Source organism: Anomalospiza imberbis, chromosome 3, assembly GCF_031753505.1.
Source record: "Anomalospiza imberbis isolate Cuckoo-Finch-1a 21T00152 chromosome 3, ASM3175350v1, whole genome shotgun sequence".
Classification (NCBI taxonomy): Eukaryota; Metazoa; Chordata; class Aves; order Passeriformes; family Viduidae; genus Anomalospiza; species Anomalospiza imberbis.
The window spans coordinates 1,999,745-2,023,642 of NC_089683.1; the positions used below are offsets into that span (position 1 = coordinate 1,999,745).

General features: G+C 60.1%; 1 protein-coding gene across 1 annotated transcript in view; it reads right to left on the reverse strand.

The window, feature by feature from the left end:
- The window catches only part of LOC137471958 (cleavage and polyadenylation specificity factor subunit 1-like), a 57,938-nt gene that overhangs the window by 33,520 nt on the left and 520 nt on the right, over window positions 1-23,898 (reverse strand). The window contains 6 exon segments of the mRNA XM_068186666.1: window positions 2,854-2,995; window positions 3,885-4,004; window positions 9,727-9,816; window positions 14,681-14,761; window positions 19,844-19,918; window positions 23,075-23,187. Coding sequence (XP_068042767.1) covers window positions 2,854-2,995; window positions 3,885-4,004; window positions 9,727-9,816; window positions 14,681-14,761; window positions 19,844-19,918; window positions 23,075-23,187 — 621 coding nt within the window.

Genomic DNA, 23,898 nt, shown 5'->3' on the forward strand with positions numbered 1-23,898 from the left:
CCAAACCCACGGGGACAAAGTGCAGCTGTGAGGGGACAGCCGTGTCACCGCAGTGTCACAGCAGTGTCACCATGGGGTCACAGCAGTGTCACATCTCCCCGTGTCACCCCAACCCCACGGGCACGAAGTGCAGCTGGGTCACTGCGAGGGGACAGCCGTGTCACCGCGGGGTCACCGCGGTGTCACCATGGGGTCACAGCTGTGTCACCATCACCCCTGTGCCACCCCAACCCACGGGGACAAAGTGCAGCTGGGTCACGGCAAGGGGACAGCCGTGTCACCGCGGGGTCACCGCGGTGTCACCATGGGGTCACAGCCGTGTCACCACGGGGTCACAGCTGTGTCACATCTCCCCATGTCACCCCAACCCACGGGGACAAAGTGCAGCTGGGTCACTGCGAGGGGACAGCCGTGTCACCGCGGGGTCACCGCAGTGTCACCGCGGGGTCACAGCAGTGTCACCATGGGGTCACAGCCGTGTCACCATCACCCCTGTGTCACCCCAAACCCACGGGGACAAAGTGCAGCTGGGTCACTGCGAGGGGACAGCCGTGTCACCGTGGGGTCACCGCGGTGTCACCGCGGGGTCACAGCAGTGTCACCATGGGGTCACTGCAGTGTCACAGCCGTGTCACCATCACCCCTGTGCCACCCCAACCCACAGGGACAAAGTGCAGCTGGGTCACTGCGAGGGGACAGCCGTGTCACCGCGGGGTCACCGCGGCGTCACCATGGGGTCACAGCAGTGTCACATCACCCCTGTGCCACCCCAACCCACGGGGACAAAGTGCAGCTGGGTCACTGCGAGGGGACAGCCGTGTCACCACGGGGTCACCGCAGTGTCACCATGGGGTCACAGCAGTGTCACCACGGGGTCACAGCAGTGTCACCACAGGGTCACTGCAGTGTCACAGCCGTGTCACCATCACCCCTGAGCCACCCCAAACCCACGGGGACAAAGTGCAGCTGGGTCACTGCGAGGGGACAGCCGTGTCACCGCGGGGTCACCGCGGGGTCACAGCAGTGTCACAGCCGTGTCACCGCGGGGTCACCGCAGTGTCACAGCCGTGTCACCGCGGGGTCACCTCTGCTGGCACCACCTCCTTGGTGTCACACCTGGGGACACCTGGGTCCCCATGTGACCCCCTGATGTCACTGCAGGTGTCCCCAGGTGTATCCGTGTCATGAGGTGTGTCCCCAGGTGTGTCCCCAGGTGTGTCTCAGGTGTCCCCAGGTGTGTCCCCGTCCCCAGGTGTGTCTCAGGTGTCCACAGGTGTGTCCCCAGGTGTGTCCCCAGGTGTGTCCCCAGGTGTGTCTCAGGTGTCCCCAGGTGTGTCCCTGTCCCCAGGTGTCCCCAGGTGTGTCCCCAGGTGTATCCCTGTCCCCAGGTGTGTCCCCAGGTGTGTCACTCACCGCCCTGCAGCAGCCGCAGCCCCAGAGGTGACACCTGCACGATGAACTGGCCCTGGCCCAGGTGTGTCCCTGTGCCCAGGTGTGTCCCCAGGTGTGTCTCAGGTGTCCCCAGGTGTGTCCCTGTCCCCAGGTGTGTCTCAGGTGTCCCCAGGTGTGTCCCCGTCCCCAGGTGTGTCCCCAGGTGTGTCACTCACCGCCCTGCAGCAGCCGCAGCCCCAGAGGTGACACCTGCACGATGAACTGGCCCTGGCCCAGGTGTGTCCCTGTCCCCAGGTGTGCCTCAGGTGTCCCCAGCTGTGTCCCTGTCCCAGGTGTGTCCCCAGGTGTGTCCCCAGGTGTGTCCCTGTCCCCAGGTGTGTCCCTGTCCCCAGGTGTGTCCCTGTCCCAGGTGTGTCCCCATCCCCAGGTGTGTCCCCAGGTGTGTCCCCAGGTGTGTCCCTGTCCCCAGGTGTGACCCTGTCCCCAGGTGTGTCCCCAGGTGTGTCACTCACCGCCCTGCAGCAGCCGCAGCCCCAGAGGTGACACCTGCACGATGAACTGGCCCTGGCCCAGGTGTGTCCCTGTCCCCAGGTGTGACCCTGTCCCCAGGTGTGTCCCCAGGTGTGTCTCAGGTGTCCCCAGATGTCCCCAGGTGTGTCCCCAGGTGTGTCCCCAGGTGTGCCCCTGTCCCAGGTGTGTCCCCAGGTGTGTCCCCAGGTGTGCCCCTGTCCCAGGTGTGTCCCCAGGTGTGTCCCCAGGTGTGTCCCTGTCCCCAGGTGTGACCCTGTCCCCAGGTGTGTCCCTGTCCCAGGTGTGTCCCCATCCCCAGGTGTGTCCCCAGGTGTGTCCCCAGGTGTGTCCCTGTCCCCAGGTGTGACCCTGTCCCCAGGTGTGTCCCCAGGTGTGTCCCTGTCCCCAGGTGTGTCCCTGTCCCAGGTGTGTCCCCATCCCCAGGTGTGTCCCCAGGTGTGTCCCCAGGTGTGTCACTCACCGCCCTGCAGCAGCCGCAGCCCCAGAGGTGACACCTGCACGATGAACTGGCCCTGGCCCAGGTGTGTCCCTGGCCCCAGGTGTGACCCTGTCCCCAGGTGTGTCCCCAGGTGTGTCCCCAGGTGTGTCACTCACCGCCCTGCAGCAGCCGCAGCCCCAGAGGTGACACCTGCACGATGAACTGGCCCTGGCCCAGGTGTGTCCCTGTCCCCAGGTGTGTCCCCGTCCCCAGGTGTGTCCCTGTCCCCAGGTGTCTCAGGTGTGTCCCCAGGTGTGTCCCCAGGTGTGTCCCCAGGTGTGTCCCCAGGTGTGTCACTCACCGCCCTGCAGCAGCCGCAGCCCCAGAGGTGACACCTGCACGATGAACTGGCCCTGGCCCAGGTGTGTCCCTGTCCCCAGGTGTGTCCCTGTCCCAGGTGTGTCCCCATCCCCAGGTGTGTCCCCAGGTGTGTCCCCAGGTGTGTCACTCACCGCCCTGCAGCAGCCGCAGCCCCAGAGGTGACACCTGCACGATGAACTGGCCCTGGCCCAGGTTGCCCGCGAACACGGTCGGGCCCTGCGTGGCGAAGCCGCTCGTGTCCAGCTCCAGGATCTCCTGGCCCGTCTGCAGGATCTGGGGACATCATCGGGGACATCATCGGGGACGTCATCGGGGACATCATCGGGGACATCATCGGGGACATCACCGGGCACGCGGCACCCGCAGAGCCGCCAGAGCATGGGTGCTGTCCCCAGGGAGGGACATGGGGACACTGAGGGGACACTGAGGGGGACCGAGCCCCGGATGTGGCACCAAGGGGAGTCCCCAAGGTCACGTCCCCGTCCCCACGATGCTCCCTGTCCCTCACCATGGTGGCATTGTCCTGGCTTGGGATGAGAAACCCCTGTCCTTGTGATGTCCTCATGATGTCCCCATGATGTCCCCAGTGTCCCCTCACCAAGGTGGAGTCCTCGAGGCTCAGGATGAGGAACCCCTGTCCCTATGATGTCCCCAATGTCCCCATGATGTCCCCATGATGTCCCCAATGTCCCCGTGATGTCCCTCACCAAGGTGGAGTCCTTGAGGCTCAGGATGGGGAACCCCTGTCCCCATGATGTCCCCAATGTCCCCAGTGTCCCCTCACCATGGTGGAGTCCTCACGGCTCAGGATGAGGAACCCCTGTCCCCATGATGTCCCCATGATGTCCCCATGATGTCCCCATGATGTCCCCAATGTCCCCAGTGTCCCCTCACCATGGTGGAGTCCTCGTGGCTCAGGATGAGGAACCCCTGTCCCCATGATGTCCCCATGATGTCCCCATGATGTCCCCAATGTCCCTGTGATGTCCCTCACAACAGTGGAGTCCTCGTGTCTCAGGATGAGGAACCCCCGTCCCCATGATGTCCCCATGATGTCCCCGTGATGTCCCTCACCAAGGTGGAGTCCTCACGGCTCAGGATGAGGAACCCCTGTCCCCATGATGTCCCCATGATGTCCCCAATGTCCCCAGTGTCCCCTCACCATGGTGGAGTCCTCACGGCTCAGGATGAGGAACCCGTGACGTTCCCCATCCTCCTCAGAACTTTCCGGAGCCGCCGTCGCCGCCTCGGGCTCCGCGCTGGTCCCCGGGGCCACCTCGGGCTGTGCGGACAGAGCCTCGGTGGGGACAGGGGGACACAGGGACAGGGGGACAGGGGACATGGGGAGGACAGGGGGACATGGAGGGGACAGGGGGACATGGATGGGACAGGGGGACAGGGGATGAGAGGACATGGAGGGGACAGGGGGACATGGAGATGGGGACACAAGGATGGTGTGACATGGGGACAGGGGGACATGGAGGGGACAGAGGGACATGGAGGGGACAGGGGGACATGGGATGAGAGGACCTGGAGGGGACACAGGGACACGGAGATGGGGACACAAGGATGGTGTGACATGGGGACAGAGAGACATGGAGGGGACAGGGGGACACGGGATGGGAGGACACAGGGGGACAAAGGGACACGGAGATGGGGACACAAGGATGGTGTGACATGGGGACAGGGGGACATGGAGGGGACAGGGGGACACGGGATGAGAGGACATGGGGGACACGGGGACAAGGAAATGGGGACACAAGGATGGTGTGACATGGGGACAGGGGGACATGGAGGGGACAGGGGGACATGGAGGGGACAGGGGGACATGGAGGGGACAGGGGGACATAGGGACACAGGGGGGCATGGGATGAGAGGACATGGAGGACACAGGGACACGGAGATGGGGACACAGGGATGGCGTGACATGGGGACAGAGGGACATGGAGAGGACAGGGGGACACGGGGACACAGGGACACGGGATGAGAGGACATGGGAGGACACAGGGACAAGGACATGGGGACACAAGGATGGTGTGACATGGGGACAGGGGGACAGGGAGACACGGGATGAGAGGACACGGGGGGACACAGGGACACGGAGATGGGGACACAAGGATGGCGTGACATGGGGACAGGGGGACACGGAGGGGACAGGGGGACATGGAGGGGACAGGGGGACACGGGATGAGAGGACACGGGGGGACACAGGGACACGGAGATGGGGACACAGGGATGGTGTGACATGGGGACAGGGGACATGGAGGGGACAGGGGGACATGGAGGGGACATGGGATGAGACGACATGGAGGGGACACAGGGACATGGAGATGGGGACACAAGGATGGTGTGACTTGGGGACGGGGGACAGGGAGGGGACAGGGGGACATGGGATGAGAGGACATGGAGGACACAGGGACACGGAGATGGGGACACAGGGATGGTGTGACATGGGGACAGGGGACATGGAGGGGACAGGGGGACATGGAGGGGACAGGGGGACATGGAGGGGACAGGGGGACACGGGATGAGAGGACATGGAGGACACAGGGACACGGAGATGGGGACACAAAGATGGTGTGACATGGGGACAGGGGGACATGGAGGGGACAGAGGGACATGGAGGGGACAGGGGGACATGGAGGGGACAGGGGGGGACACAGGGACCTGGCGGGTCACAAAGAGGGGACACGGGGACACAGAGGAGGGACACCGGGATGGCGTGACATGGAGATGGGGGACACGGGGACACAGGGTCAGGGGGACAAGGACAGAGGGGACAGAAGGACATGGGGGGACAGGGGACAAGGGGAGGGAGGCAGGGACACACGAGAGGACACGGGGACACGTGGGGACACAGGGATGGGGGTCACAGACAGGGGACACGAGGGGACACAGGGATGGCAGGGACATGGGGACACGGGGAGGGTGACACGGTGACATGAGGGGAGGACACAGGGACAGGGAGGGTGACATGGGGACACAGATGGGGACACGGTGAGGGTGATACAGGGGCATGAGGGGACACGGGGGTGACACGGGGACACAGGGAGGGTGCCGTGGTGACACAGGTGACACGGGGGTGACACAGGGACACAGGTGACACGGGGGTGACACGGGGGTGACACGGGGACACAGGGAGCGTGACGTGGTGACACAGGTGACACGGGGGGTGACACAGGGACACAGGTGACACGGGGTGACACGGGGGTGACACGGGGACACATGGCACAAGTGACACAGGTGATACAGGTAGGGTATTGGGGACACGGGGGTGACACAGGGACACAGGGACACAGGTGACACAGGGGTGACACGGGGTGACACGGGGACACAGGGAGGGTGACATGGTGACACAGGTGACATGGGGGTGACACAGGGACACAGGTGACACGGGGTGACATGGGGGTGACACGGGGACACAGGGAGGGTGACATGGTGACACAGGTGACATGGGGGTGACACAGGGACACAGGTGACACGGGGGTGACACGGGGTGACACGGGGACACAGGGAGGGTGACGTGGTGACACAGGTGACACGGGGGTGACACAGGGACACAGGTGACAGGGGGGTGACACGGGGGTGACACGGGGACACAGGTGACACGGGGGTGACACAGGTGACACGGGGGTGACACAGGGACACATGGCACAAGTGACACAGGTGATACAGGTAGGGTATTGGGGACACGGGGGGTGACACGGGGACACAGGTGACACGGGGTGACACGGGGGTGACACGGGGGTGACACAGGGACACAGGGAGGGTGACATGGTGACACAGGTGACACGGGGGTGACACAGGGACACAGGTGACACGGGGTGACACGGGGGTGACACGGGGGGTGACACAGGGACACAGGGAGGGTGACATGGTGACACAGGTGACACAGGGGTGACACGGGGACACATGGCACAAGTGACACAGGTGATACAGGTAGGGTATTGGGGACACGGGGGGTGACACGGGGACACAGGTGACACGGGGTGACACGGGGGTGACACGGGGGTGACACAGGGACACAGGGAGGGTGACATGGTGACACAGGTGACACGGGGGTGACACAGGGACACATGGCACAAGTGACACAGGTGATACAGGTAGGGTATTGGGGACACGGGGGTGACACGGGGACACAGGTGACACGGGGGTGACACGGGGGTGACACGGGGGTGACACGGGGACACAAGGGACACGGGGGTGACACGGGGTGACATGGTGACAGGTGACACAGGAAGGTGACATGGGGACACAGTGACACAGTGAGGGTGACACAGGGACACAGATAACACTGGGTGACACGGGGACACGGTGACACGGGGTGACGGGCACAGTGACATGGGGGTGACATGGGGGTGACAGGGGACACGGTGACACGGGAGTGACACAGGAAGGGTGACACGGGGACATGGGTGACACAAGGGCGTGACACAGGGACATGGTGACACGGGGTGACACAGGGACACAGGTGACACGGGGGTGACACAGGGTGACACAGGGACATGGTGACACAGGGGGGTGACACAGGGACATGGTGACACAGGGGGTGACACAGGGACACAGGTGACACGGGGGTGACACGGGGTGACACAGGGACATGGTGACACAGGTGACATGGGGACACAGGTGACACGGGGTGACACAGGGACATGGGTGACACAGGGGGGTGACACAGGGACATGGTGACACAGGGGGGTGACACAGGGACATGGTGACACGGGTGACATGGGGACACAGGTGACACAGGGGGGTGACACAGGGACACAGGTGACATGGGGGTGACACGGGGTGACACAGGGACATGGTGACAGGGGGGTGACACGGGGACACAGGTGACACAGGTGACACAGGTGACACAGGGGGATGACACAGACATGGTGACACAGGGGGGTGACACGGGGACACAGGTGACACAGGGGTGACACAGGGGGGGTGACACAGGGACATGGTGACACAGGGGGGTGACACGAGGACACAGGTGACACGGGGGTGACACAGGGGGGTGACATGGGGACATGGTGACAAAGGGGGGTGACACGAGGACACAGGTGACACGGGGGTGACACAGGGGGGTGACATGGGGACATGGTGACAAAGGGGGGTGACACGGGGTGTCGGGGGGTGACACAGTGACACAGGGTGACATAGTGACACAGGTGACACAGGAAGGGTGACATGGGGACATGGGGACAGAGGGGGGTGACGTGGTGACACAGGGGTGACACAGGGGGGTGACACAAGGACACGGTGACACGGGGGGGTGACACAGTGGGTGACATGGGGACCCGGTGACACAGGAAGGGTGACATGGGGACATTGCGACACGGGGGGTGACATGGTGACACGGGGGTGACACGGGGGTGACACAGTGACACAGGGACACAGGTGACACGGGGGTGGCACGGGGTGACACAGGGACATGGTGACACAGGGTGACATGGGGACACAGGTGACACAGGGGGGTGACACAGGGACACAGGTGACACGGGGGGGACACGGGGTGACACAGGGACATGGGTGACACAGGGGGGTGACACAGGGACATGGTGACACAGGGGGGTGACACGGGGACACAGGTGACACAGGTGACACAGGGGGATGACACAGACATGGTGACACAGGGGGGTGACACGGGGGTGACACAGTGACACAGGGTGACATGGTGACACAGGTGACACAGGAAGGGTGACATGGGGACATGGGGACAGAGGGGGTGACGTGGTGACACAGGGGTGACACAGGGGGGTGACACAAGGACACGGTGACACAGTGGGTGACATGGGGACACAGTGACACAGGGGTGACATGGTGACACAGTGACACAGGGTGACACGGGAACACAGGTGACACAGGGGGGGTGACATGGGGACATGGTAACACAGGGGTGACACAGGGGGGGTGACACAGGGACATGGTGACACAGGGGGGTGACACGAGGACACAGGTGACACGGGGGTGACACAGGGGGGTGACATGGGGACATGGTGACAAAGGGGGGTGACACGGGGTGTCGGGGGTGACACAGTGACACAGGGTGACATAGTGACACAGGTGACACAGGAAGGGTGACATGGGGACATGGGGACAGAGGGGGTGACATGGTGACACAGGGGTGACACAGGGGGGTGACACAAGGACACGGTGACACAGTGGGTGACATGGGGACATGGTGACACGGAGGTGACATGGGGACATTGCGACACGGGGGGGTGACATGGTGACACGGGGGTGACACGGGGGGGTGACACAAGGACACGGCGACACAGGAAGGGTGACATGGGGACACAGTGACACGGGGGTGACATGGGGGAGACACAGTGACACAGGGTGACACGGGGACACAGGTGACACAGGGGGGGTGACATGGGGACATGGTAACACAGGGGGTGACACGGGGACACGGGGTGACACGGGGGTGACACGGGGACACGGGGACACAGGGGGTGACACAGGGACACGGGGTGACATGGGGACATGGGGTGACACGGGGGGGTGACATGGGGACATGGTGACACAGGGGGTGACACGGGGTGACACGGGGACACAGTGACACAAATGGTGACACGGGGACACGGGGTGACATGGGGACACGGTGACACAGAGGGTGCCACAGGAAGGGTGACATGGTGACACGGTGACACAGAGGGTGACATGGGGACACGGTGACACAGGGGATGACAGCAGGTGACACAGGGGGTGACACAGGGACATGGGGTGACACAGGGGGGGTGACATGGGGACACGGTGACACGGGGTGACACGGGGAGACGGGGTGACACGGTGACACAGGGGTGACACGGTGACATAGGGGTGACATGGGGACACGGGGTGACACGGGGACACGGGGTGACACGGGGGGTGACACAGGGGGTGACACGGTGACACAGGGGTGACACAGGGACACAGGGGGTGACACAGGGGGTGACACAGGGGGTGACACAGGGGTGACACGGTGACACAGGGGGTGACACGGTGACACAGGGGGTGACACGGGGACCCACCTGTTCCCGCGGGGGGGGCGCGGTGACCGTCCACATGTCGTAACAGCCGGGCAGCTCGAACGTGGTCACCACCTGCGGCCGGATGCTGCGCTGGGGACAGGGACACCGTCAGGGGACACCGAGGGGACAGGGACAGGGACAGAGGACACCGAGGGGACAGGGACAGGGACACCGTCAGGGGACACCGATGGGGACAGGGACAGGGACACCGTCAGGGGACACCGAGGGGACACCAAGGGGACAGGGACACCGAGGGGACAGGGACAGGGTCAGGGGACACCGATGGGGAAAGGGACACCGTCAGGGGACACCGAGGGGACAGGGACAGGGTCAGGGGACACCAATGGGGACAGGGACACCATCAGGGGACACCGAGGGGACACCGAGGGGACACCGAGGGGACAGGGAGAGGGGACACTGAGGGGACAGGGACAGGGTCAGGGGACACCAAGGGGACAGGGGACACCGAGGGGACAGGAACAGGGACATGGTCAGGGGACACTGATGGGGACAGGGACAGGGGACACCGAGGGGACAGGGAGAGGGGACACCGAGGGGACAGGGACAGGGTCAGGGGACACCGATGGGGACAGGGACAGGGACACCCTCAGGGGACACCGAGGGGACACGGAGGGGACACCGAGGGGACAGGGACACCGAGGGGACAGGGGACACTGATGGGGACACCGATGGGGACAGCGGTCAGGGGACACGGTCAGGGTCAGGGGACACCGAGGGGACAGGGAGAGGGGACACTGAGGGGACACGGTCAGGGTCAGGGGACACCAAGGGGACAGGGACAGGGACACCGCCAGGGGACACCGAGGGGACACCAAGGGGACAGGGACACCGAGGGGACACCGAGGGGACACCGAGGGGACAGGGACACCGATGGGGACAGGGACAGGGACACCGCCAGGGGACACCGAGGGGACACCGAGGGGACAGGGACACGGTCAGGGGACACCGAGGGGACAGGGACAGGGACACGGTCAAGGGATTTTTGGGGTGTCCCTGGGGGTACAGGCGGGTTGTGGGGTACCCCATGGATTTTTGGGGGTACAGGCGGGTTTTGGGGTACCCCATGGATTTTTGGGGGTACAGGCGGGTTTTGGGGTACCCCAGGGATTTTTGGGGGTACAGGCGGGTTTTGGGGTACCCCAGGGATTTTTGGGGGTACAGGCGGGTTTTGGGGTACCCCATGGATTTTTGGGGGTACAGGCGGGTTTTGGGGTGTCCCTGGGATTTTTGGGGTGTCCCTGGGAGTACAGGCGGGTTTTGGGGTACCCCAGGGATTTTTGGGCTGTCCCTGGGGGTACAGGCAGGTTTTGGGGTACCCCAGGGATTTTTGGGGGTACAGGCGGGTTTTGGGGTACCCCATGGATTTTTGGGGGTACAGGCGGGTTTTGGGGTGTCCCTGGGATTTTTGGGGGTACAGGCGGGTTTTGGGGTACCCCATGGATTTTTGGGGGTACAGGCGGGTTTTGGGGTACCCCATGGATTTTTGGGGGTACAGGCGGGTTTTGGGGTACCCCATGGATTTTTGGGGGTACAGGCGGGTTTTGGGGTACCCCAGGGATTTTTGGGGGTACAGGCGGGTTTTGGGGTACCCCAGGGATTTTTGGGGGTACAGGCGGGTTTTGGGGTACCCCATGGATTTTTGGGGGTACAGGCGGGTTTTGGGGTGTCCCATGGATTTTTGGGGGTACAGGCGGGTTTTGGGGTACCCCATGGATTTTTGGGGGTACAGGCGGGTTTTGGGGTACCCATGGGATTTTTGGGGGTACAGGCGGGTTTTGGGGTGTCCCATGGATTTTTGGGGGTACAGGCGGGTTTTGGGGTACCCCATGGATTTTTGGGGGTACAGGCGGGTTTTGGGGTGTCCCATGGATTTTTGGGGGTACAGGCGGGTTTTGGGGTACCCCAGGGATTTTTGGGGTGTCCCTGGGATTACAGGCGGGTTTTGGGGTACCCATGGGGTTTTTGGGGTGTCCCTGGGGGGTACAGGTGCTCCCCAGGCTTTGGGGTCACCCTGGTTCACCCCAGCTCTGCTCTGGCACCGGGGTCGGCCCCCCGGGAACCTCCCGCGGGGGGACTGGGCGGTGCCTGGGGTTTTGGGGTTCGGGGGGATTTGGGGTTCAGGGGGGGGTTGGGGTTCGGGGGGGTTGGGGTTTTGGGGTTTGGGACGGATTTGGGGTTCAGGGGGGGATTTGGGTTTAAGGGGGGATTTGGGGTTTTGGGGTTCAGGGGGGATTTGGGGTTTAGGGGTGGATTTGGGGTTCGGGGGTGGATTTGAGGTTCGGGGGGATTTGGGGTTCGGGGGGATTTGGGGTTCAGGGGGGGTTTGGGGTTCAGGAAGGGTTGGAGGTTTTGGGGTTCAGGGGGGATTTGGGGTTCGGGGGGTTTTGGGGTTCGGGGGGGATTTGGGGTTCAACGGGGGATTTGGGGTTCAGGGGGGGTTTGAGGTTTTGGGGTTCAGGGGGGATTTGGGGTTCAGGGGGGATTTGGGGTTTGGGGGGATTTGGGGTTTGGGGGATTTGGGGCTCAGGGGGGTTTGGGGTTTTGGGGTTCGGGGGGTTTTGGGGTTCGGGGGGATTTGGGGTTTAGGGGGCTCTGGGCGGTGCGGGAGTTGGGCCTGGGGTTTTGGGGTTCAGGAGGGATTTGGGGTTCAGTAGGGATTTTGGGTTTTGGGGTTCGGGGGGATTTGGGGTTCAGGGGGGGTTTGAGGTTTTGGGGTTCGGGGGGGATTTGGGGTTCAGGGGGGGTTTGGCGTTCAGGGGGGGATTTGGGGTTCGGGGGGATTTGGGGTTTTGGGGTTCAGGGGGGGATTTGGGGTTCAGGAGGGCGTTGGGGTTCGGGGGGGATTTAGGGTTTGGGGGTTCAGGGGGGATTTGGGGTTCAGGGGGGATTTGGGGTTCGGGGGGGATTTGGGGTTTTGGGGTTCAGGGGGGATTTGGGGTTCGGGGGGGATTTGGGGTTTGGGGGTTCAGGGGGGATTTGGGGTTCAGGGGGGGTTTGGGGTTCAGGAAGGGTTGGAGGTTTTGGGGTTCAGGGGGGTTTGGGGTTCAGGGGGGATTTGGGGTTCAGGGGGGTTTGGGGTTTTGGGGTTCAGGGGGGATTTGGGGTTCGGGGGGATTTGGGGTTCAGGGGGATTTGGGGTTCAGGGGGGTTCGGGGGGGATTTGGGGTTCAGGGGGGATTTGGGGTTCAGGGGGGATTTGGGGTTTTGGGGTTCAGGGGGGATTTGGAGTTCAGGGGGGGTTGAGGTTTTGGGGTTCAGGGGGGATTTGGGTTTCGGGGGGGATTTGGGGTTTTGGGGTTCGGGGGGATTTGGGGTTCGGGGGGATTTGGGGTTTTGGGGTTCAGGGGGGGATTTGGGGTTCCGGAGGGCGTTGGGGTTCGGGGGGGATTTGGGGTTCAGGGGGGATTTGGGGTTCAGGGGGGATTTGGGGTTTTGGGGTTCAGGGGGGATTTGGAGTTCAGGGGGGGTTGGAGGTTTTGGGGTTCAGGGGGGATTTGGGGTTCGGGGGGATTTGGGGTTCAGGGGGGGTTTGGGGTTCAGGAAGGGTTGGAGGTTTTGGGGTTCAGGGGGGATTTGGGGTTCGGGGGGATTTGGGGTTCAGGGGGATTTAGGGTTCAGGGGGGTTTGGGGGTTCGGGGGGGATTTGGGGTTCAGGGGGGGTTTGGGGTTCAGGGGGGGATTTGGGGTTCGGGGGGATTTGGGGTTTTGGGGTTCAGGGGGGGATTTGGGGTTCAGGAGGGCGTTGGGGTTCGGGGGGGATTTGGGGTTTGGGGGTTCAGGGGGGATTTGGGGTTTGGGGGTTCAGGGGGGATTTGGGGTTCGGGGGGGATTTGGGGTTTGGGTGTTCAGGGGGGATTTGGGGTTCAGGGGGGGTTTGGGATTCAGGAAGGGTTGGAGGTTTTGGGGTTCAGGGGGGATTTGGGGTTCGGGGGGATTTGGGGTTCAGGGGGATTTGGGGTTAAGGGGGGTTTGGGGTTTTGGGGTTCGGGGGGAATTTGGGGTTCAGGAGGATTTGAGGTTCAGGGGGGGTTTGGGGTTTTGGGGTTCGGGGGGGACTGGGCAGTGCGGGGGCTGGGCCTGGGGTTTGGGGGTTCGGGGGGATTTGGGGTTTGTGGGGTGCAGGGGTGGTTTTGGGGTGTTTCTGGGGTGGTTTTAGGGTGGTTTTGGGGTGGTTTTTGGGGTCCCAGGGGTGGTTTTGGGGTCCCAGGGCTGATTTTGGGGTGGTTATTGGGGTCCCAGGGTTGTTTTTAGGGTCCCAGGGGTGTTTTTGGGGTGTTTTTGGGGTGTTTTTGGGATACCTACAGCACAGTCAGCGCCCCGTTCTTGCCGTACCCCGAGCACAGGGAGGCTTTGGGGTTATGGGGATTTTGGGGTCCCAGGGTTGTTTTTGGGGTGGTTTTGGGGTCCCAGGGGTGGTTTTGGGGTCCCAGGGATGTTTTTGGGGTCCCAGGGATGATTTTGGGGTGGTTTTTGGTCCCAGGGGTGTTTTTGGGGTGTTTTTGGGGTGTTTTTGGGGTTTTGGGATACCTACAGCACAGTCAGCGCCCCGTTCTTGCCGTACCCCGAGCACAGGGAGGCTTTGGGGTTATGGGGATTTTGGGGTCCCAGGGGTGTTTTTGGGGTGGTTTTTGGGGTCCCAGGGATGTTTTTGGGGTGTTTTTGGGATGTTTTTGGGGTGATTTTGGGGTCCCAGGGGTGTTTTGGGGGTCCCAGGGATGGTTTTTGGGGTGTTTTTGGGGTTTTGGGGTACCTGCAGCACGGTCAGCGCCCCGTTCTTGCCGTACCCCGAGCACAGGGAGGCTTTGGGGTTATGGGGATTTTGGGGTCCCAGGGATCATTTTGGGGTGGTTTTTGGGGTCCCGGGGATGTTTTTGGGATGTTTTTGGGGTCCCAGGGATGGTTTTTGGGGTGGTTTTTGGGGTTTTTGGGGTACCTGCAGCACGGTCAGCGCCCCGTTCTTGCCGTACCCCGAGCACAGGACGATCTCCAGGTCGGGCTCGGGGCTGTTCTGGAACTGCAGAGACAGCGGGGTCAGCTTTGGGGTCATTTGGGGTCATTTGGGGTCATTTGGGGTCATTTGGGGTCAGGTTTGGGGTCATTTGGGGTCAGCTTTGGGGTCATTTGGGGTCATTTGGGGTCATTTGGGGTCAGCTTTGGGGTCAGCTTTGGGGTCATTTGGGGTCATTTGGGGTCATTTGGGGTCAGCTTTGGGGTCATTTGGGGTCAGCTTTGAGGTCAGCTTTGGGGTCATTTGGGGTCATTTGGGGTCATTTGGGGTCAGCTTTGGGGTCAGCTTTGGGGTCATTTGGGGTCAGCTTTGGGGTCAGCTTTGGGGTCATTTGGGGTCATTTGGGGTCAGCTTTGGGGTCATTTGGGGTCATTTGGGGTCATTTGGGGTCAGGTGTGGGGTCATTTGGGGACAGCTTTGGGGTCATTTGGGGTCATTTGGGGTCATTTGGGGTCAGCTTTGGGGTCATTTGGGGTCATTTGGGGTCAGCTTTGGGGTCATTTGGGGTCATTTGGGGTCATTTGGGGTCAGGTGTGGGGTCATTTGGGGTCATTTGGGGTCATTTGGGGTCAGCTTTGGGGTCATTTGGGGTCAGGTTTGGGGTCATTTGGGGTCAGGTGTGGGGTCAGCTTTGGGGTCATTTGGGGTCATTTGGGGTCAATTGGGGTCAGGTGTGGGGTCATTTGGGGTCATTTGGGGTCATTTGGGGTCAGCTTTGGGGTCATTTGGGGTCGTTTGGGGTCATTTGGGGTCAGGTGTGGGGTCAGCTTTGGGGTCATTTGGGGTCATTTGGGGTCAGGTTTGGGGTCAGGTTTGGGGTCAGCTTTGGGGTCAGGTTTGGGGTCATTTGGGGTCATTTGGGGTCATTTGGGGTCATTTGGGGTCAGCTTTGGGGTCATTTGGGGTCATTTGGGGTCAGCTTTGGGGTCATTTGGGGTCATTTGGGGTCATTTGGGGTCATTTGGGGTCAGCTTTGGGGTCAGCTTTGGGGTCATTTGGGGTCATTTGGGGTCATTTGGGGTCAGGTTTGGGGTCATTTGGGGTCATTTGGGGTCAGGTTTGGGGTCATTTGGGGTCAGGTTTGGGGTCATTTGGGGTCATTTGGGGTCATTTGGGGTCAGCTTTGGGGTCAGCTTTGGGGTCATTTGGGGTCATTTGGGGTCATTTGGGGTCAGATTTGGGGTCAGCTTTGGAGTCATTTGGGGTCATTTGGGGTCATTTGGGGTCATTTGGGGTCAGGTGTGGGGTCATTTGGGGTCATTTGGGGTCAGCTTTGGGGTCATTTGGGGTCAGGTTTGGGGTCATTTGGGGTCATTTGGGGTCATTTGGGGTCATTTGGGGTCAGCTTTGGGGTCATTTGGGGTCATTTGGGGTCAGCTTTGGGGTCATTTGGGGTCATTTGGGGTCATTTGGGGTCAGCTTTGGGGTCATTTGGGGTCAGCTTTGGGGTCATTTGGGGTCATTTGGGGTCAGCTTTGGGGTCATTTGGGGTCATTTGGGGTCAGGTTTGGGGTCATTTGGGGTCATTTGGGGTCAGGTTTGGGGTCATTTGGGGTCAGGTTTGGGGTCATTTGGGGTCGTTTGGGGTCATTTGGGGTCATTTGGGGTCATTTGGGGTCATTTGGGGTCAGCTTTGGGGTCATTTGGGGTCAGCTTTGGGGTCATTTGGGGTCATTTGGGGTCAGCTTTGGGGTCATTTGGGGTCATTTGGGGTCATTTGGGGTCAGCTTTGGGGTCATTTGGGGTCAGCTTTGGGGTCATTTGGGGTCATTTGGGGTCAGCTTTGGGGTCATTTGGGGTCAGGTGTGGGGTAATTTGGGGTCATTTGGGGTCATTTGGGGTCAGCTTTGGGGTCATTTGGGGTCATTTGGGGTCATTTGGGGTCAGCTTTGGGGTCAGCTTTGGGGTCATTTGGGGTCATTTGGGGTCAGGTTTGGGGTCATTTGGGGTCATTTGGGGTCAGGTTTGGGGTCATTTGGGGTCAGGTTTGGGGTCATTTGGGGTCAGCTTTGGGGTCATTTGGGGTCATTTGGGGTCAGCTTTGGGGTCATTTGGGGTCATTTGGGGTCAGCTTTGGGGTCATTTGGGGTCAGCTTTGGGGTCATTTGGGGTCGTTTGGGGTCATTTGGGGTCAGGTTTGGGGTCAGCTTTGGGGTCATTTGGGGTCGTTTGGGGTCAGCTTTGGGGTCATTTGGGGTCATTTGGGGTCATTTGGGGTCAGCTTTGGGGTCATTTGGGGTCATTTGGGGTCAGCTTTGGGGTCAGCTTTGGGGTCATTTGGGGTCATTTGGGGTCAGGTTTGGGGTCATTTGGGGTCATTTGGGGTCAGCTTTGGGGTCATTTGGGGTCATTTGGGGTCATTTGGGGTCAGCTTTGGGGTCATTTGGGGTCATTTGGGGTCAGGTTTGGGGTCATTTGGGGTCATTTGGGGTCAGGTTTGGGGTCATTTGGGGTCAGCTTTGGGGTCATTTGGGGTCATTTGGGGTCAGCTTTGGGGTCATTTGGGGTCAGGTTTGGGGTCATTTGGGGTCATTTGGGGTCAGGTGTGGGGTCAGCTTTGGGGTCATTTGGGGTCATTTGGGGTCATTTGGGGTCAGGTTTGGGGTCATTTGGGGTCATTTGGGGTCAGCTTTGGGGTCAGCTTTGGGGTCATTTGGGGTCATTTGGGGTCATTTGGGGTCATTTGGGGTCATTTGGGGTCAGCTTTGGGGTCATTTGGGGTCATTTGGGGTCAGCTTTGGGGTCATTTGGGGTCATTTGGGGTCAGCTTTGGGGTCATTTGGGGTCAGCTTTGGGGTCAGCTTTGGGGTCATTTGGGGTCAGCTTTGGGGTCATTTGGGGTCATTTGGGGTCATTTGGGGTCATTTGGGGTCATTTGGGGTCAGCTTTGGGGTCATTTGGGGTCATTTGGGGTCAGCTTTGGGGTCATTTGGGGTCATTTGGGGTCATTTGGGGTCACTTGGGGTCAGCTTTGGGGTCATTTGGGGTCAGCTTTGGGGTCATTTGGGGTCATTTGGGGTCAGCTTTGGGGTCATTTGGGGTCATTTGGGGTCATTTGGGGTCATTTGGGGTCAGCTTTGGGGTCATTTGGGGTCATTTGGGGTCAGCTTTGGGGTCATTTGGGGTCAGCTTTGGGGTCATTTGGGGTCATTTGGGGTCAGCTTTGGGGTCATTTGGGGTCAGCTTTGGGGTCATTTGGGGTCATTTGGGGTCAGCTTTGGGGTCATTTGGGGTCATTTGGGGTCAGCTTTGGGGTCATTTGGGGTCAGGTTTGGGGTCATTTGGGGTCATTTGGGGTCATTTGGGGTCATTTGGGGTCAGCTTTGGGGTCATTTGGGGTCAGCTTTGGGGTCATTTGGGGTCATTTGGGGTCATTTGGGGTCAGCTTTGGGGTCATTTGGGGTCAGCTTTGGGGTCATTTGGGGTCAGGTTTGGGGTCATTTGGGGTCATTTGGGGTCAGGTTTGGGGTCATTTGGGGTCATTTGGGGTCAGCTTTGGGGTCATTTGGGGTCAGGTTTGGGGTCATTTGGGGTCATTTGGGGTCATTTGGGGTCAGCTTTGGGGTCATTTGGGGTCATTTGGGGTCAGCTTTGGGGTCATTTGGGGTCATTTGGGGTCAGCTTTGGGGTCATTTGGGGTCAGGTTTGGGGTCATTTGGGGTCATTTGGGGTCAGCTTTGGGGTCATTTGGGGTCAGCTTTGGGGTCATTTGGGGTCATTTGGGGTCATTTGGGGTCAGCTTTGGGGTCATTTGGGGTCATTTGGGGTCAGCTTTGGGGTCATTTGGGGTCATTTGGGGTCATTTGGGGTCAGCTTTGGGGTCAGCTTTGGGGTCATTTGGGGTCAGCTTTGAGGTCAGCTTTGGGGTCATTTGGGGTCATTTGGGGTCAGGTGTGGGGTCATTTGGGGTCATTTGGGGTCAGCTTTGGGGTCATTTGGGGTCAGGTGCGGGGTCAGGTTTGGGGTCATTTGGGGTCATTTGGGGTCAGGTTTGGGGTCAGGTTTGGGGTAAATTTTGGGGTAATTTTGGGGTAAATTTTGAGGATTTTGGGGTAATTCTGGGGTAATTTTGGGGTAATTTTGGGGTAAATTTTGGGGATTTTGGGTCCGTTTTGCCCCTCACCTCCTCGGACAGGAAGGCCGGGTTTGGGGTAATTTTGGGGTAATTTTGGGGTAATTTTGGGGTAAATTTTGGGGATTTTGGGTCCGTTTTGCCCCTCACCTCCTCGGACAGGAAGGCCGGGTTTGGGGTAATTTTGGGGTAATTTTGGGGTAATTTTGGGGTAAATTTTGGGGATTTTGGGTCCGTTTTGCCCCTCACCTCCTCGGACAGGAAGGCCGGGTTTGGGGTAATTTTGGGGTAATTTTGGGGTAATTTTGGGGTAATTTTGGGGTAATTTTGGGGTAAATTTTGGGGTAATTTTGGGTCCGTTTTGCCCCTCACCTCCTCGGACAGGAAGGCCGGGTTTGGGGTAATTTTGGGGTAATTTTGGGGTAATTTTGGGGTACATTTTGGGGTAATTTTGGGGTAATTTTGGGGTAAATTTTGGGGTAATTTTGGGTCCGTTTTGCCCCTCACCTCCTCGGACAGGAAGGCCGGGTTTGGGGTAAATTTTGGGGTAATTTTGGGGTAAATTTTGGGGATTTTGGGTCCGTTTTGCCCCTCACCTCCTCGGACAGGAAGGCCGGGTTTGGGGTAATTTTGGGGTAATTTTGGGGTAATTTTGGGGTAAATTTTGGGGATTTTGGGTCCGTTTTGCCCCTCACCTCCTCGGACAGGAAGGCCGGGTTTGGGGTAATTTTGGGGTAATTTTGGGGTAATTTTGGGGTAATTTTGGGGTAATTTTGGGGTAAATTTTGGGGATTTTGGGTCCGTTTTGCCCCTCACCTCCTCGGACAGGAAGGCCGGGTTTGGGGTAATTTTGGGGTAATTTTGGGGTAAATTTTGGGGTAAATTGTGGGGATTTTGAGGTAATTTTGGAGTATATTTTGGGGTAATTTTGGAGTATATTTTGGGGTAATTTTGGGGTAATTTTGGGGTAATTTTGGGGTAAATTTTGGGGATTTTGGGTCCGTTTTGCCCCTCACCTCCTCGGACAGGAAGGCCGGCTCCCCCATGGCGGCGTTGGCGCAGGGCCCGATGTTGAGGATGCTGTCACACACCTGGCACGGGGACACGGCGTCACCGCGGGGTCACGCCGGGGACGGGGGGGACAGGGAGGTGACACACGGGTGACACGGGTGACACACGGGTGACACATGGGTGACACTGGTGACAGAGGGGACAGGGAGGTGACACATGGGTGACAGGGGACAGGGAGATGACACACGAGTGACACAGGTGACACACAGGTGACACTGGTGACAGAGGGGACAGGGAGGTGACACACAAGTGACAGAGGTGACACACAGGTGACACAGGTGACAGAGTGGACAGGGAGATGACACACGAGAGACACGTGACAGAGGTGACACAGGTGACACACAGGTGCCACAGGTGACAGAGGGGACAGGGAGGTGACACACGGGTGACAGAGGTGACACACGGGTGACACACAGGTGACAGAGGTGACAGAGGGGACAGAGGTGACACAGGTGACAGAGGGGACAGGGAGGTGACACACGGGTGACACAGGTGACACACAGGTGACACATGGGTGACACAGGTGACACACGGGTGACACAGGTGACTGAGGTGACAGGGAGGTGACACACAAGTGACAGAGGTGACAGAGGTGACACAGGTGACACACGGGTGACACAGACAGGTGACAGACAGGTGACACACACAGGTGACACACAGGTGACAGACAGCGGACAGTGACATACCTCAAAGGAGTAGGTGGCCAGGTTGGGGTGACACACAGGTGACACAGGTGACACACAGGTGACACACAGGTGACAGTGACATAGACAGGTGACACACAGGTGACAGGTGACACACAGGTGACACACAGGTGACAGTGACATAGACAGGTGACACACAGGTGACAGGTGACACACAGGTGACAGTGACATACCTCGAAGGAGTAGGTGGCCAGGTTGGGGTGACAGGGAGGTGACACAGGTGACAGGTGACACAGGTGACACAGGTGACAGGTGACAGTGACATACCTCGAAGGAGTAGGTGGCCAGGTTGGGGTGACAGGGAGGTGACACAGGTGACACACACAGGTGACACACAGGTGACACACAGGTGACAGTGACATACCTCGAAGGAGTAGGTGACCAGGTTGGGGTGACAGGGAGGTGACACACAGGTGACACAGGTGACAGACAGGTGACAGACAGGTGACACACAGGTGACACACAGGTGACACACAGGTGACAGTGACATACCTCGAAGGAGTAGGTGGCCAGGTTGGGGTGACACACAGGTGACAGACAGGTGACAGACGACACACACAGGTGACAGTGACATACCTCAAAGGAGTAGGTGGCCAGGTTGGGGTGACAGACAGGTGACACACAGGTGACACACACAGGTGACAGACAGGTGACAGTGACATACCTCGAAGGAGTAGGTGGCCAGGTTGGGGTGACAGGGAGGTGACACACACAGGTGACACACAGGTGACAGACAGGTGACACACAGGTGACACACAGGTGACAGACAGGTGACACACAGGTGACAGTGACATACCTCGAAGGAGTAGGTGGCCAGGTTGGGGTGACACACAGGTGACACACAGGTGACAGACGACACACACAGGTGACAGTGACATACCTCAAAGGAGTAGGTGGCCAGGTTGGGGTGACAGGGAGGTGACACACAGGTGACAGGTGACACAGACAGGTGACAGACAGGTGACAGTGACATACCTCGAAGGAGTAGGTGGCCAGGTTGGGGTGACAGGGAGGTGACACAGGTGACACAGACAGGTGACAGACACAGGTGACAGACAGGTGACACAGACAGGTAACACACACAGGTGACAGTGACATACCTCGAAGGAGTAGGTGGCCAGGTTGGGGTGACAGGGAGGTGACACAGATGACACACAGGTGACACACAGGTGACAGGTGACACACACAGGTGACACACACAGGTGACAGTGACATACCTCGAAGGAGTAGGTGGCCAGGTTGGGGTGACAGGGAGGTGACACACAGGTGACACACAGGTGACACACAGGTGACACACACAGGTGACAGTGACATACCTCGAAGGAGTAGGTGGCCAGGTTGGGGTGACAGACAGGTGACACACAGGTGACACACAGGTGACACACACAGGTGACAGACAGGTGACAGTGACATACCTCGAAGGAGTAGGTGGCCAGGTTGGGGTGACAGGGAGGTGACACACACAGGTGACACACAGGTGACAGACAGGTGACACACAGGTGACAGACAGGTGACAGACAGGTGACACACACAGGTGACAGTGACATACCTCGAAGGAGTAGGTGGCCAGGTTGGGGTGACAGGGAGGTGACACACAGGTGACACAGGTGACACACAGGTGACACACAGGTGACAGTGACATACCTCGAAGGAGTAGGTGGCCAGGTTGGGGTGACACACAGGTGACACACAGGTGACAGACGACACACACAGGTGACAGTGACATACCTCAAAGGAGTAGGTGGCCAGGTTGGCGTGACAGGTGACACACAGGTGACACACAGGTGACACACACAGGTGACAGTGACATACCTCAAAGGAGTAGGTGGCCAGGTTGGGGTGACAGGGAGGTGACACACAGGTGACACACAGGTGACAGTGACACACCTCGAAGGAGTAGGTGGCCAGGTTGGGGTGACAGGTGACACACAGGTGGCAGGGAGGTGACACAGGTGACAGACAGGGGGGGGGGGGGGGGGGGGGGGGGTGACAGTGACATACCTCGAAGGAGTAGGTGGCCAGGTTGGGGTGACACACAGGTGACAGGTGACAGACAGGTGACACACAGGTGACAGGTGACACAGACAGGTGACACAGGTGACAGACAGGTGACAGACAGGTGACAGTGACACACCTCGAAGGAGTAGGTGGCCAGGTTGGGGTGACAGGTGACACACAGGTGGCAGGGAGGTGACACAGGTGACAGACAGGTGACAGTGACATACCTCGAAGGAGTAGGTGGCCAGGTTGGGGTGACAGGGAGGTGACACACACAGGTGACAGTGACATACCTCGAAGGAGTAGGTGGCCAGGTTGGGGTGACAGGGAGGTGACACAGGTGGCAGACAGGTGACAGGTGACAGGTGACAGTGACATACCTCGAAGGAGTAGGTGGCCAGCTTGGGGTGACACACAGGTGACAGGTGACAGACAGGTGACACAGGTGACAGGTGACAGGTGACAGTGACATACCTCGAAGGAGTAGGTGGCCAGCTGTGTCCCCGAGGCCGCCTCGCTGCCGTACACCTCGATCTCGTCCACCTCGTCCTGCGCCTGCGGCTTCCCCCCCTGCCACGGGGACACACCTGTGTCACCTGAGTGTCACCTGTGTGTCACCTGTGTGTCACCTGAGTGTCACATGGTCACCTGAGTGTCACCTGTGTCACCTGAGTGTCACCTGTGTCACCTGTGTGTCACCTGTGTCACCCCCTGACACGGGGACACACCTGTGTCACCTGTGTCACCCCCCTGCCATGGGGACACACCTGTGTCACCTGAGTGTCACCTGTGTGTCACCTGGGTCACCTGTGTCACCCCCCTGCCACAGGGACACACCTGTGTCACCTGTGTCACCTGTGTGTCACCTGGGTGTCACCTGAGTGTCACCTGTGTGTCACGTGTGTGTCACCTGTGTCACCCCCCTGCCACGGGGACACACCTGTGTCACCTGTGTGTCACCTGTGTGCCACCTGTGTCACCTGTGTCACCTCAGAGTGTCCTCAGGTGTCCCCCAGATGTCCCCAGGTGTCCCCAGGTGTCCCCAGATGTGTCCCCAGGTGTGTCCCCAGGTGTGTCCCAGGTGTTCCCCAGGTGTCCCCAGGTGTCCCCAGGTGTCCCCAGCTGTCCCCAGGTGTGTCCCCAGGTGTGTCCCCATGTGTGTCCCAGATGTCCCCAGGTGTCCCCAGGTGTCCCCAGGTGTGTCCCCAGGTCCCCACTGTCCCCCAGTGTGTCCCCAGCTGTCCCCAGGTGTCCCCAGCTGTCCCCAGGTGTCTCCAGGTGTGTCCCCACATCCCCAG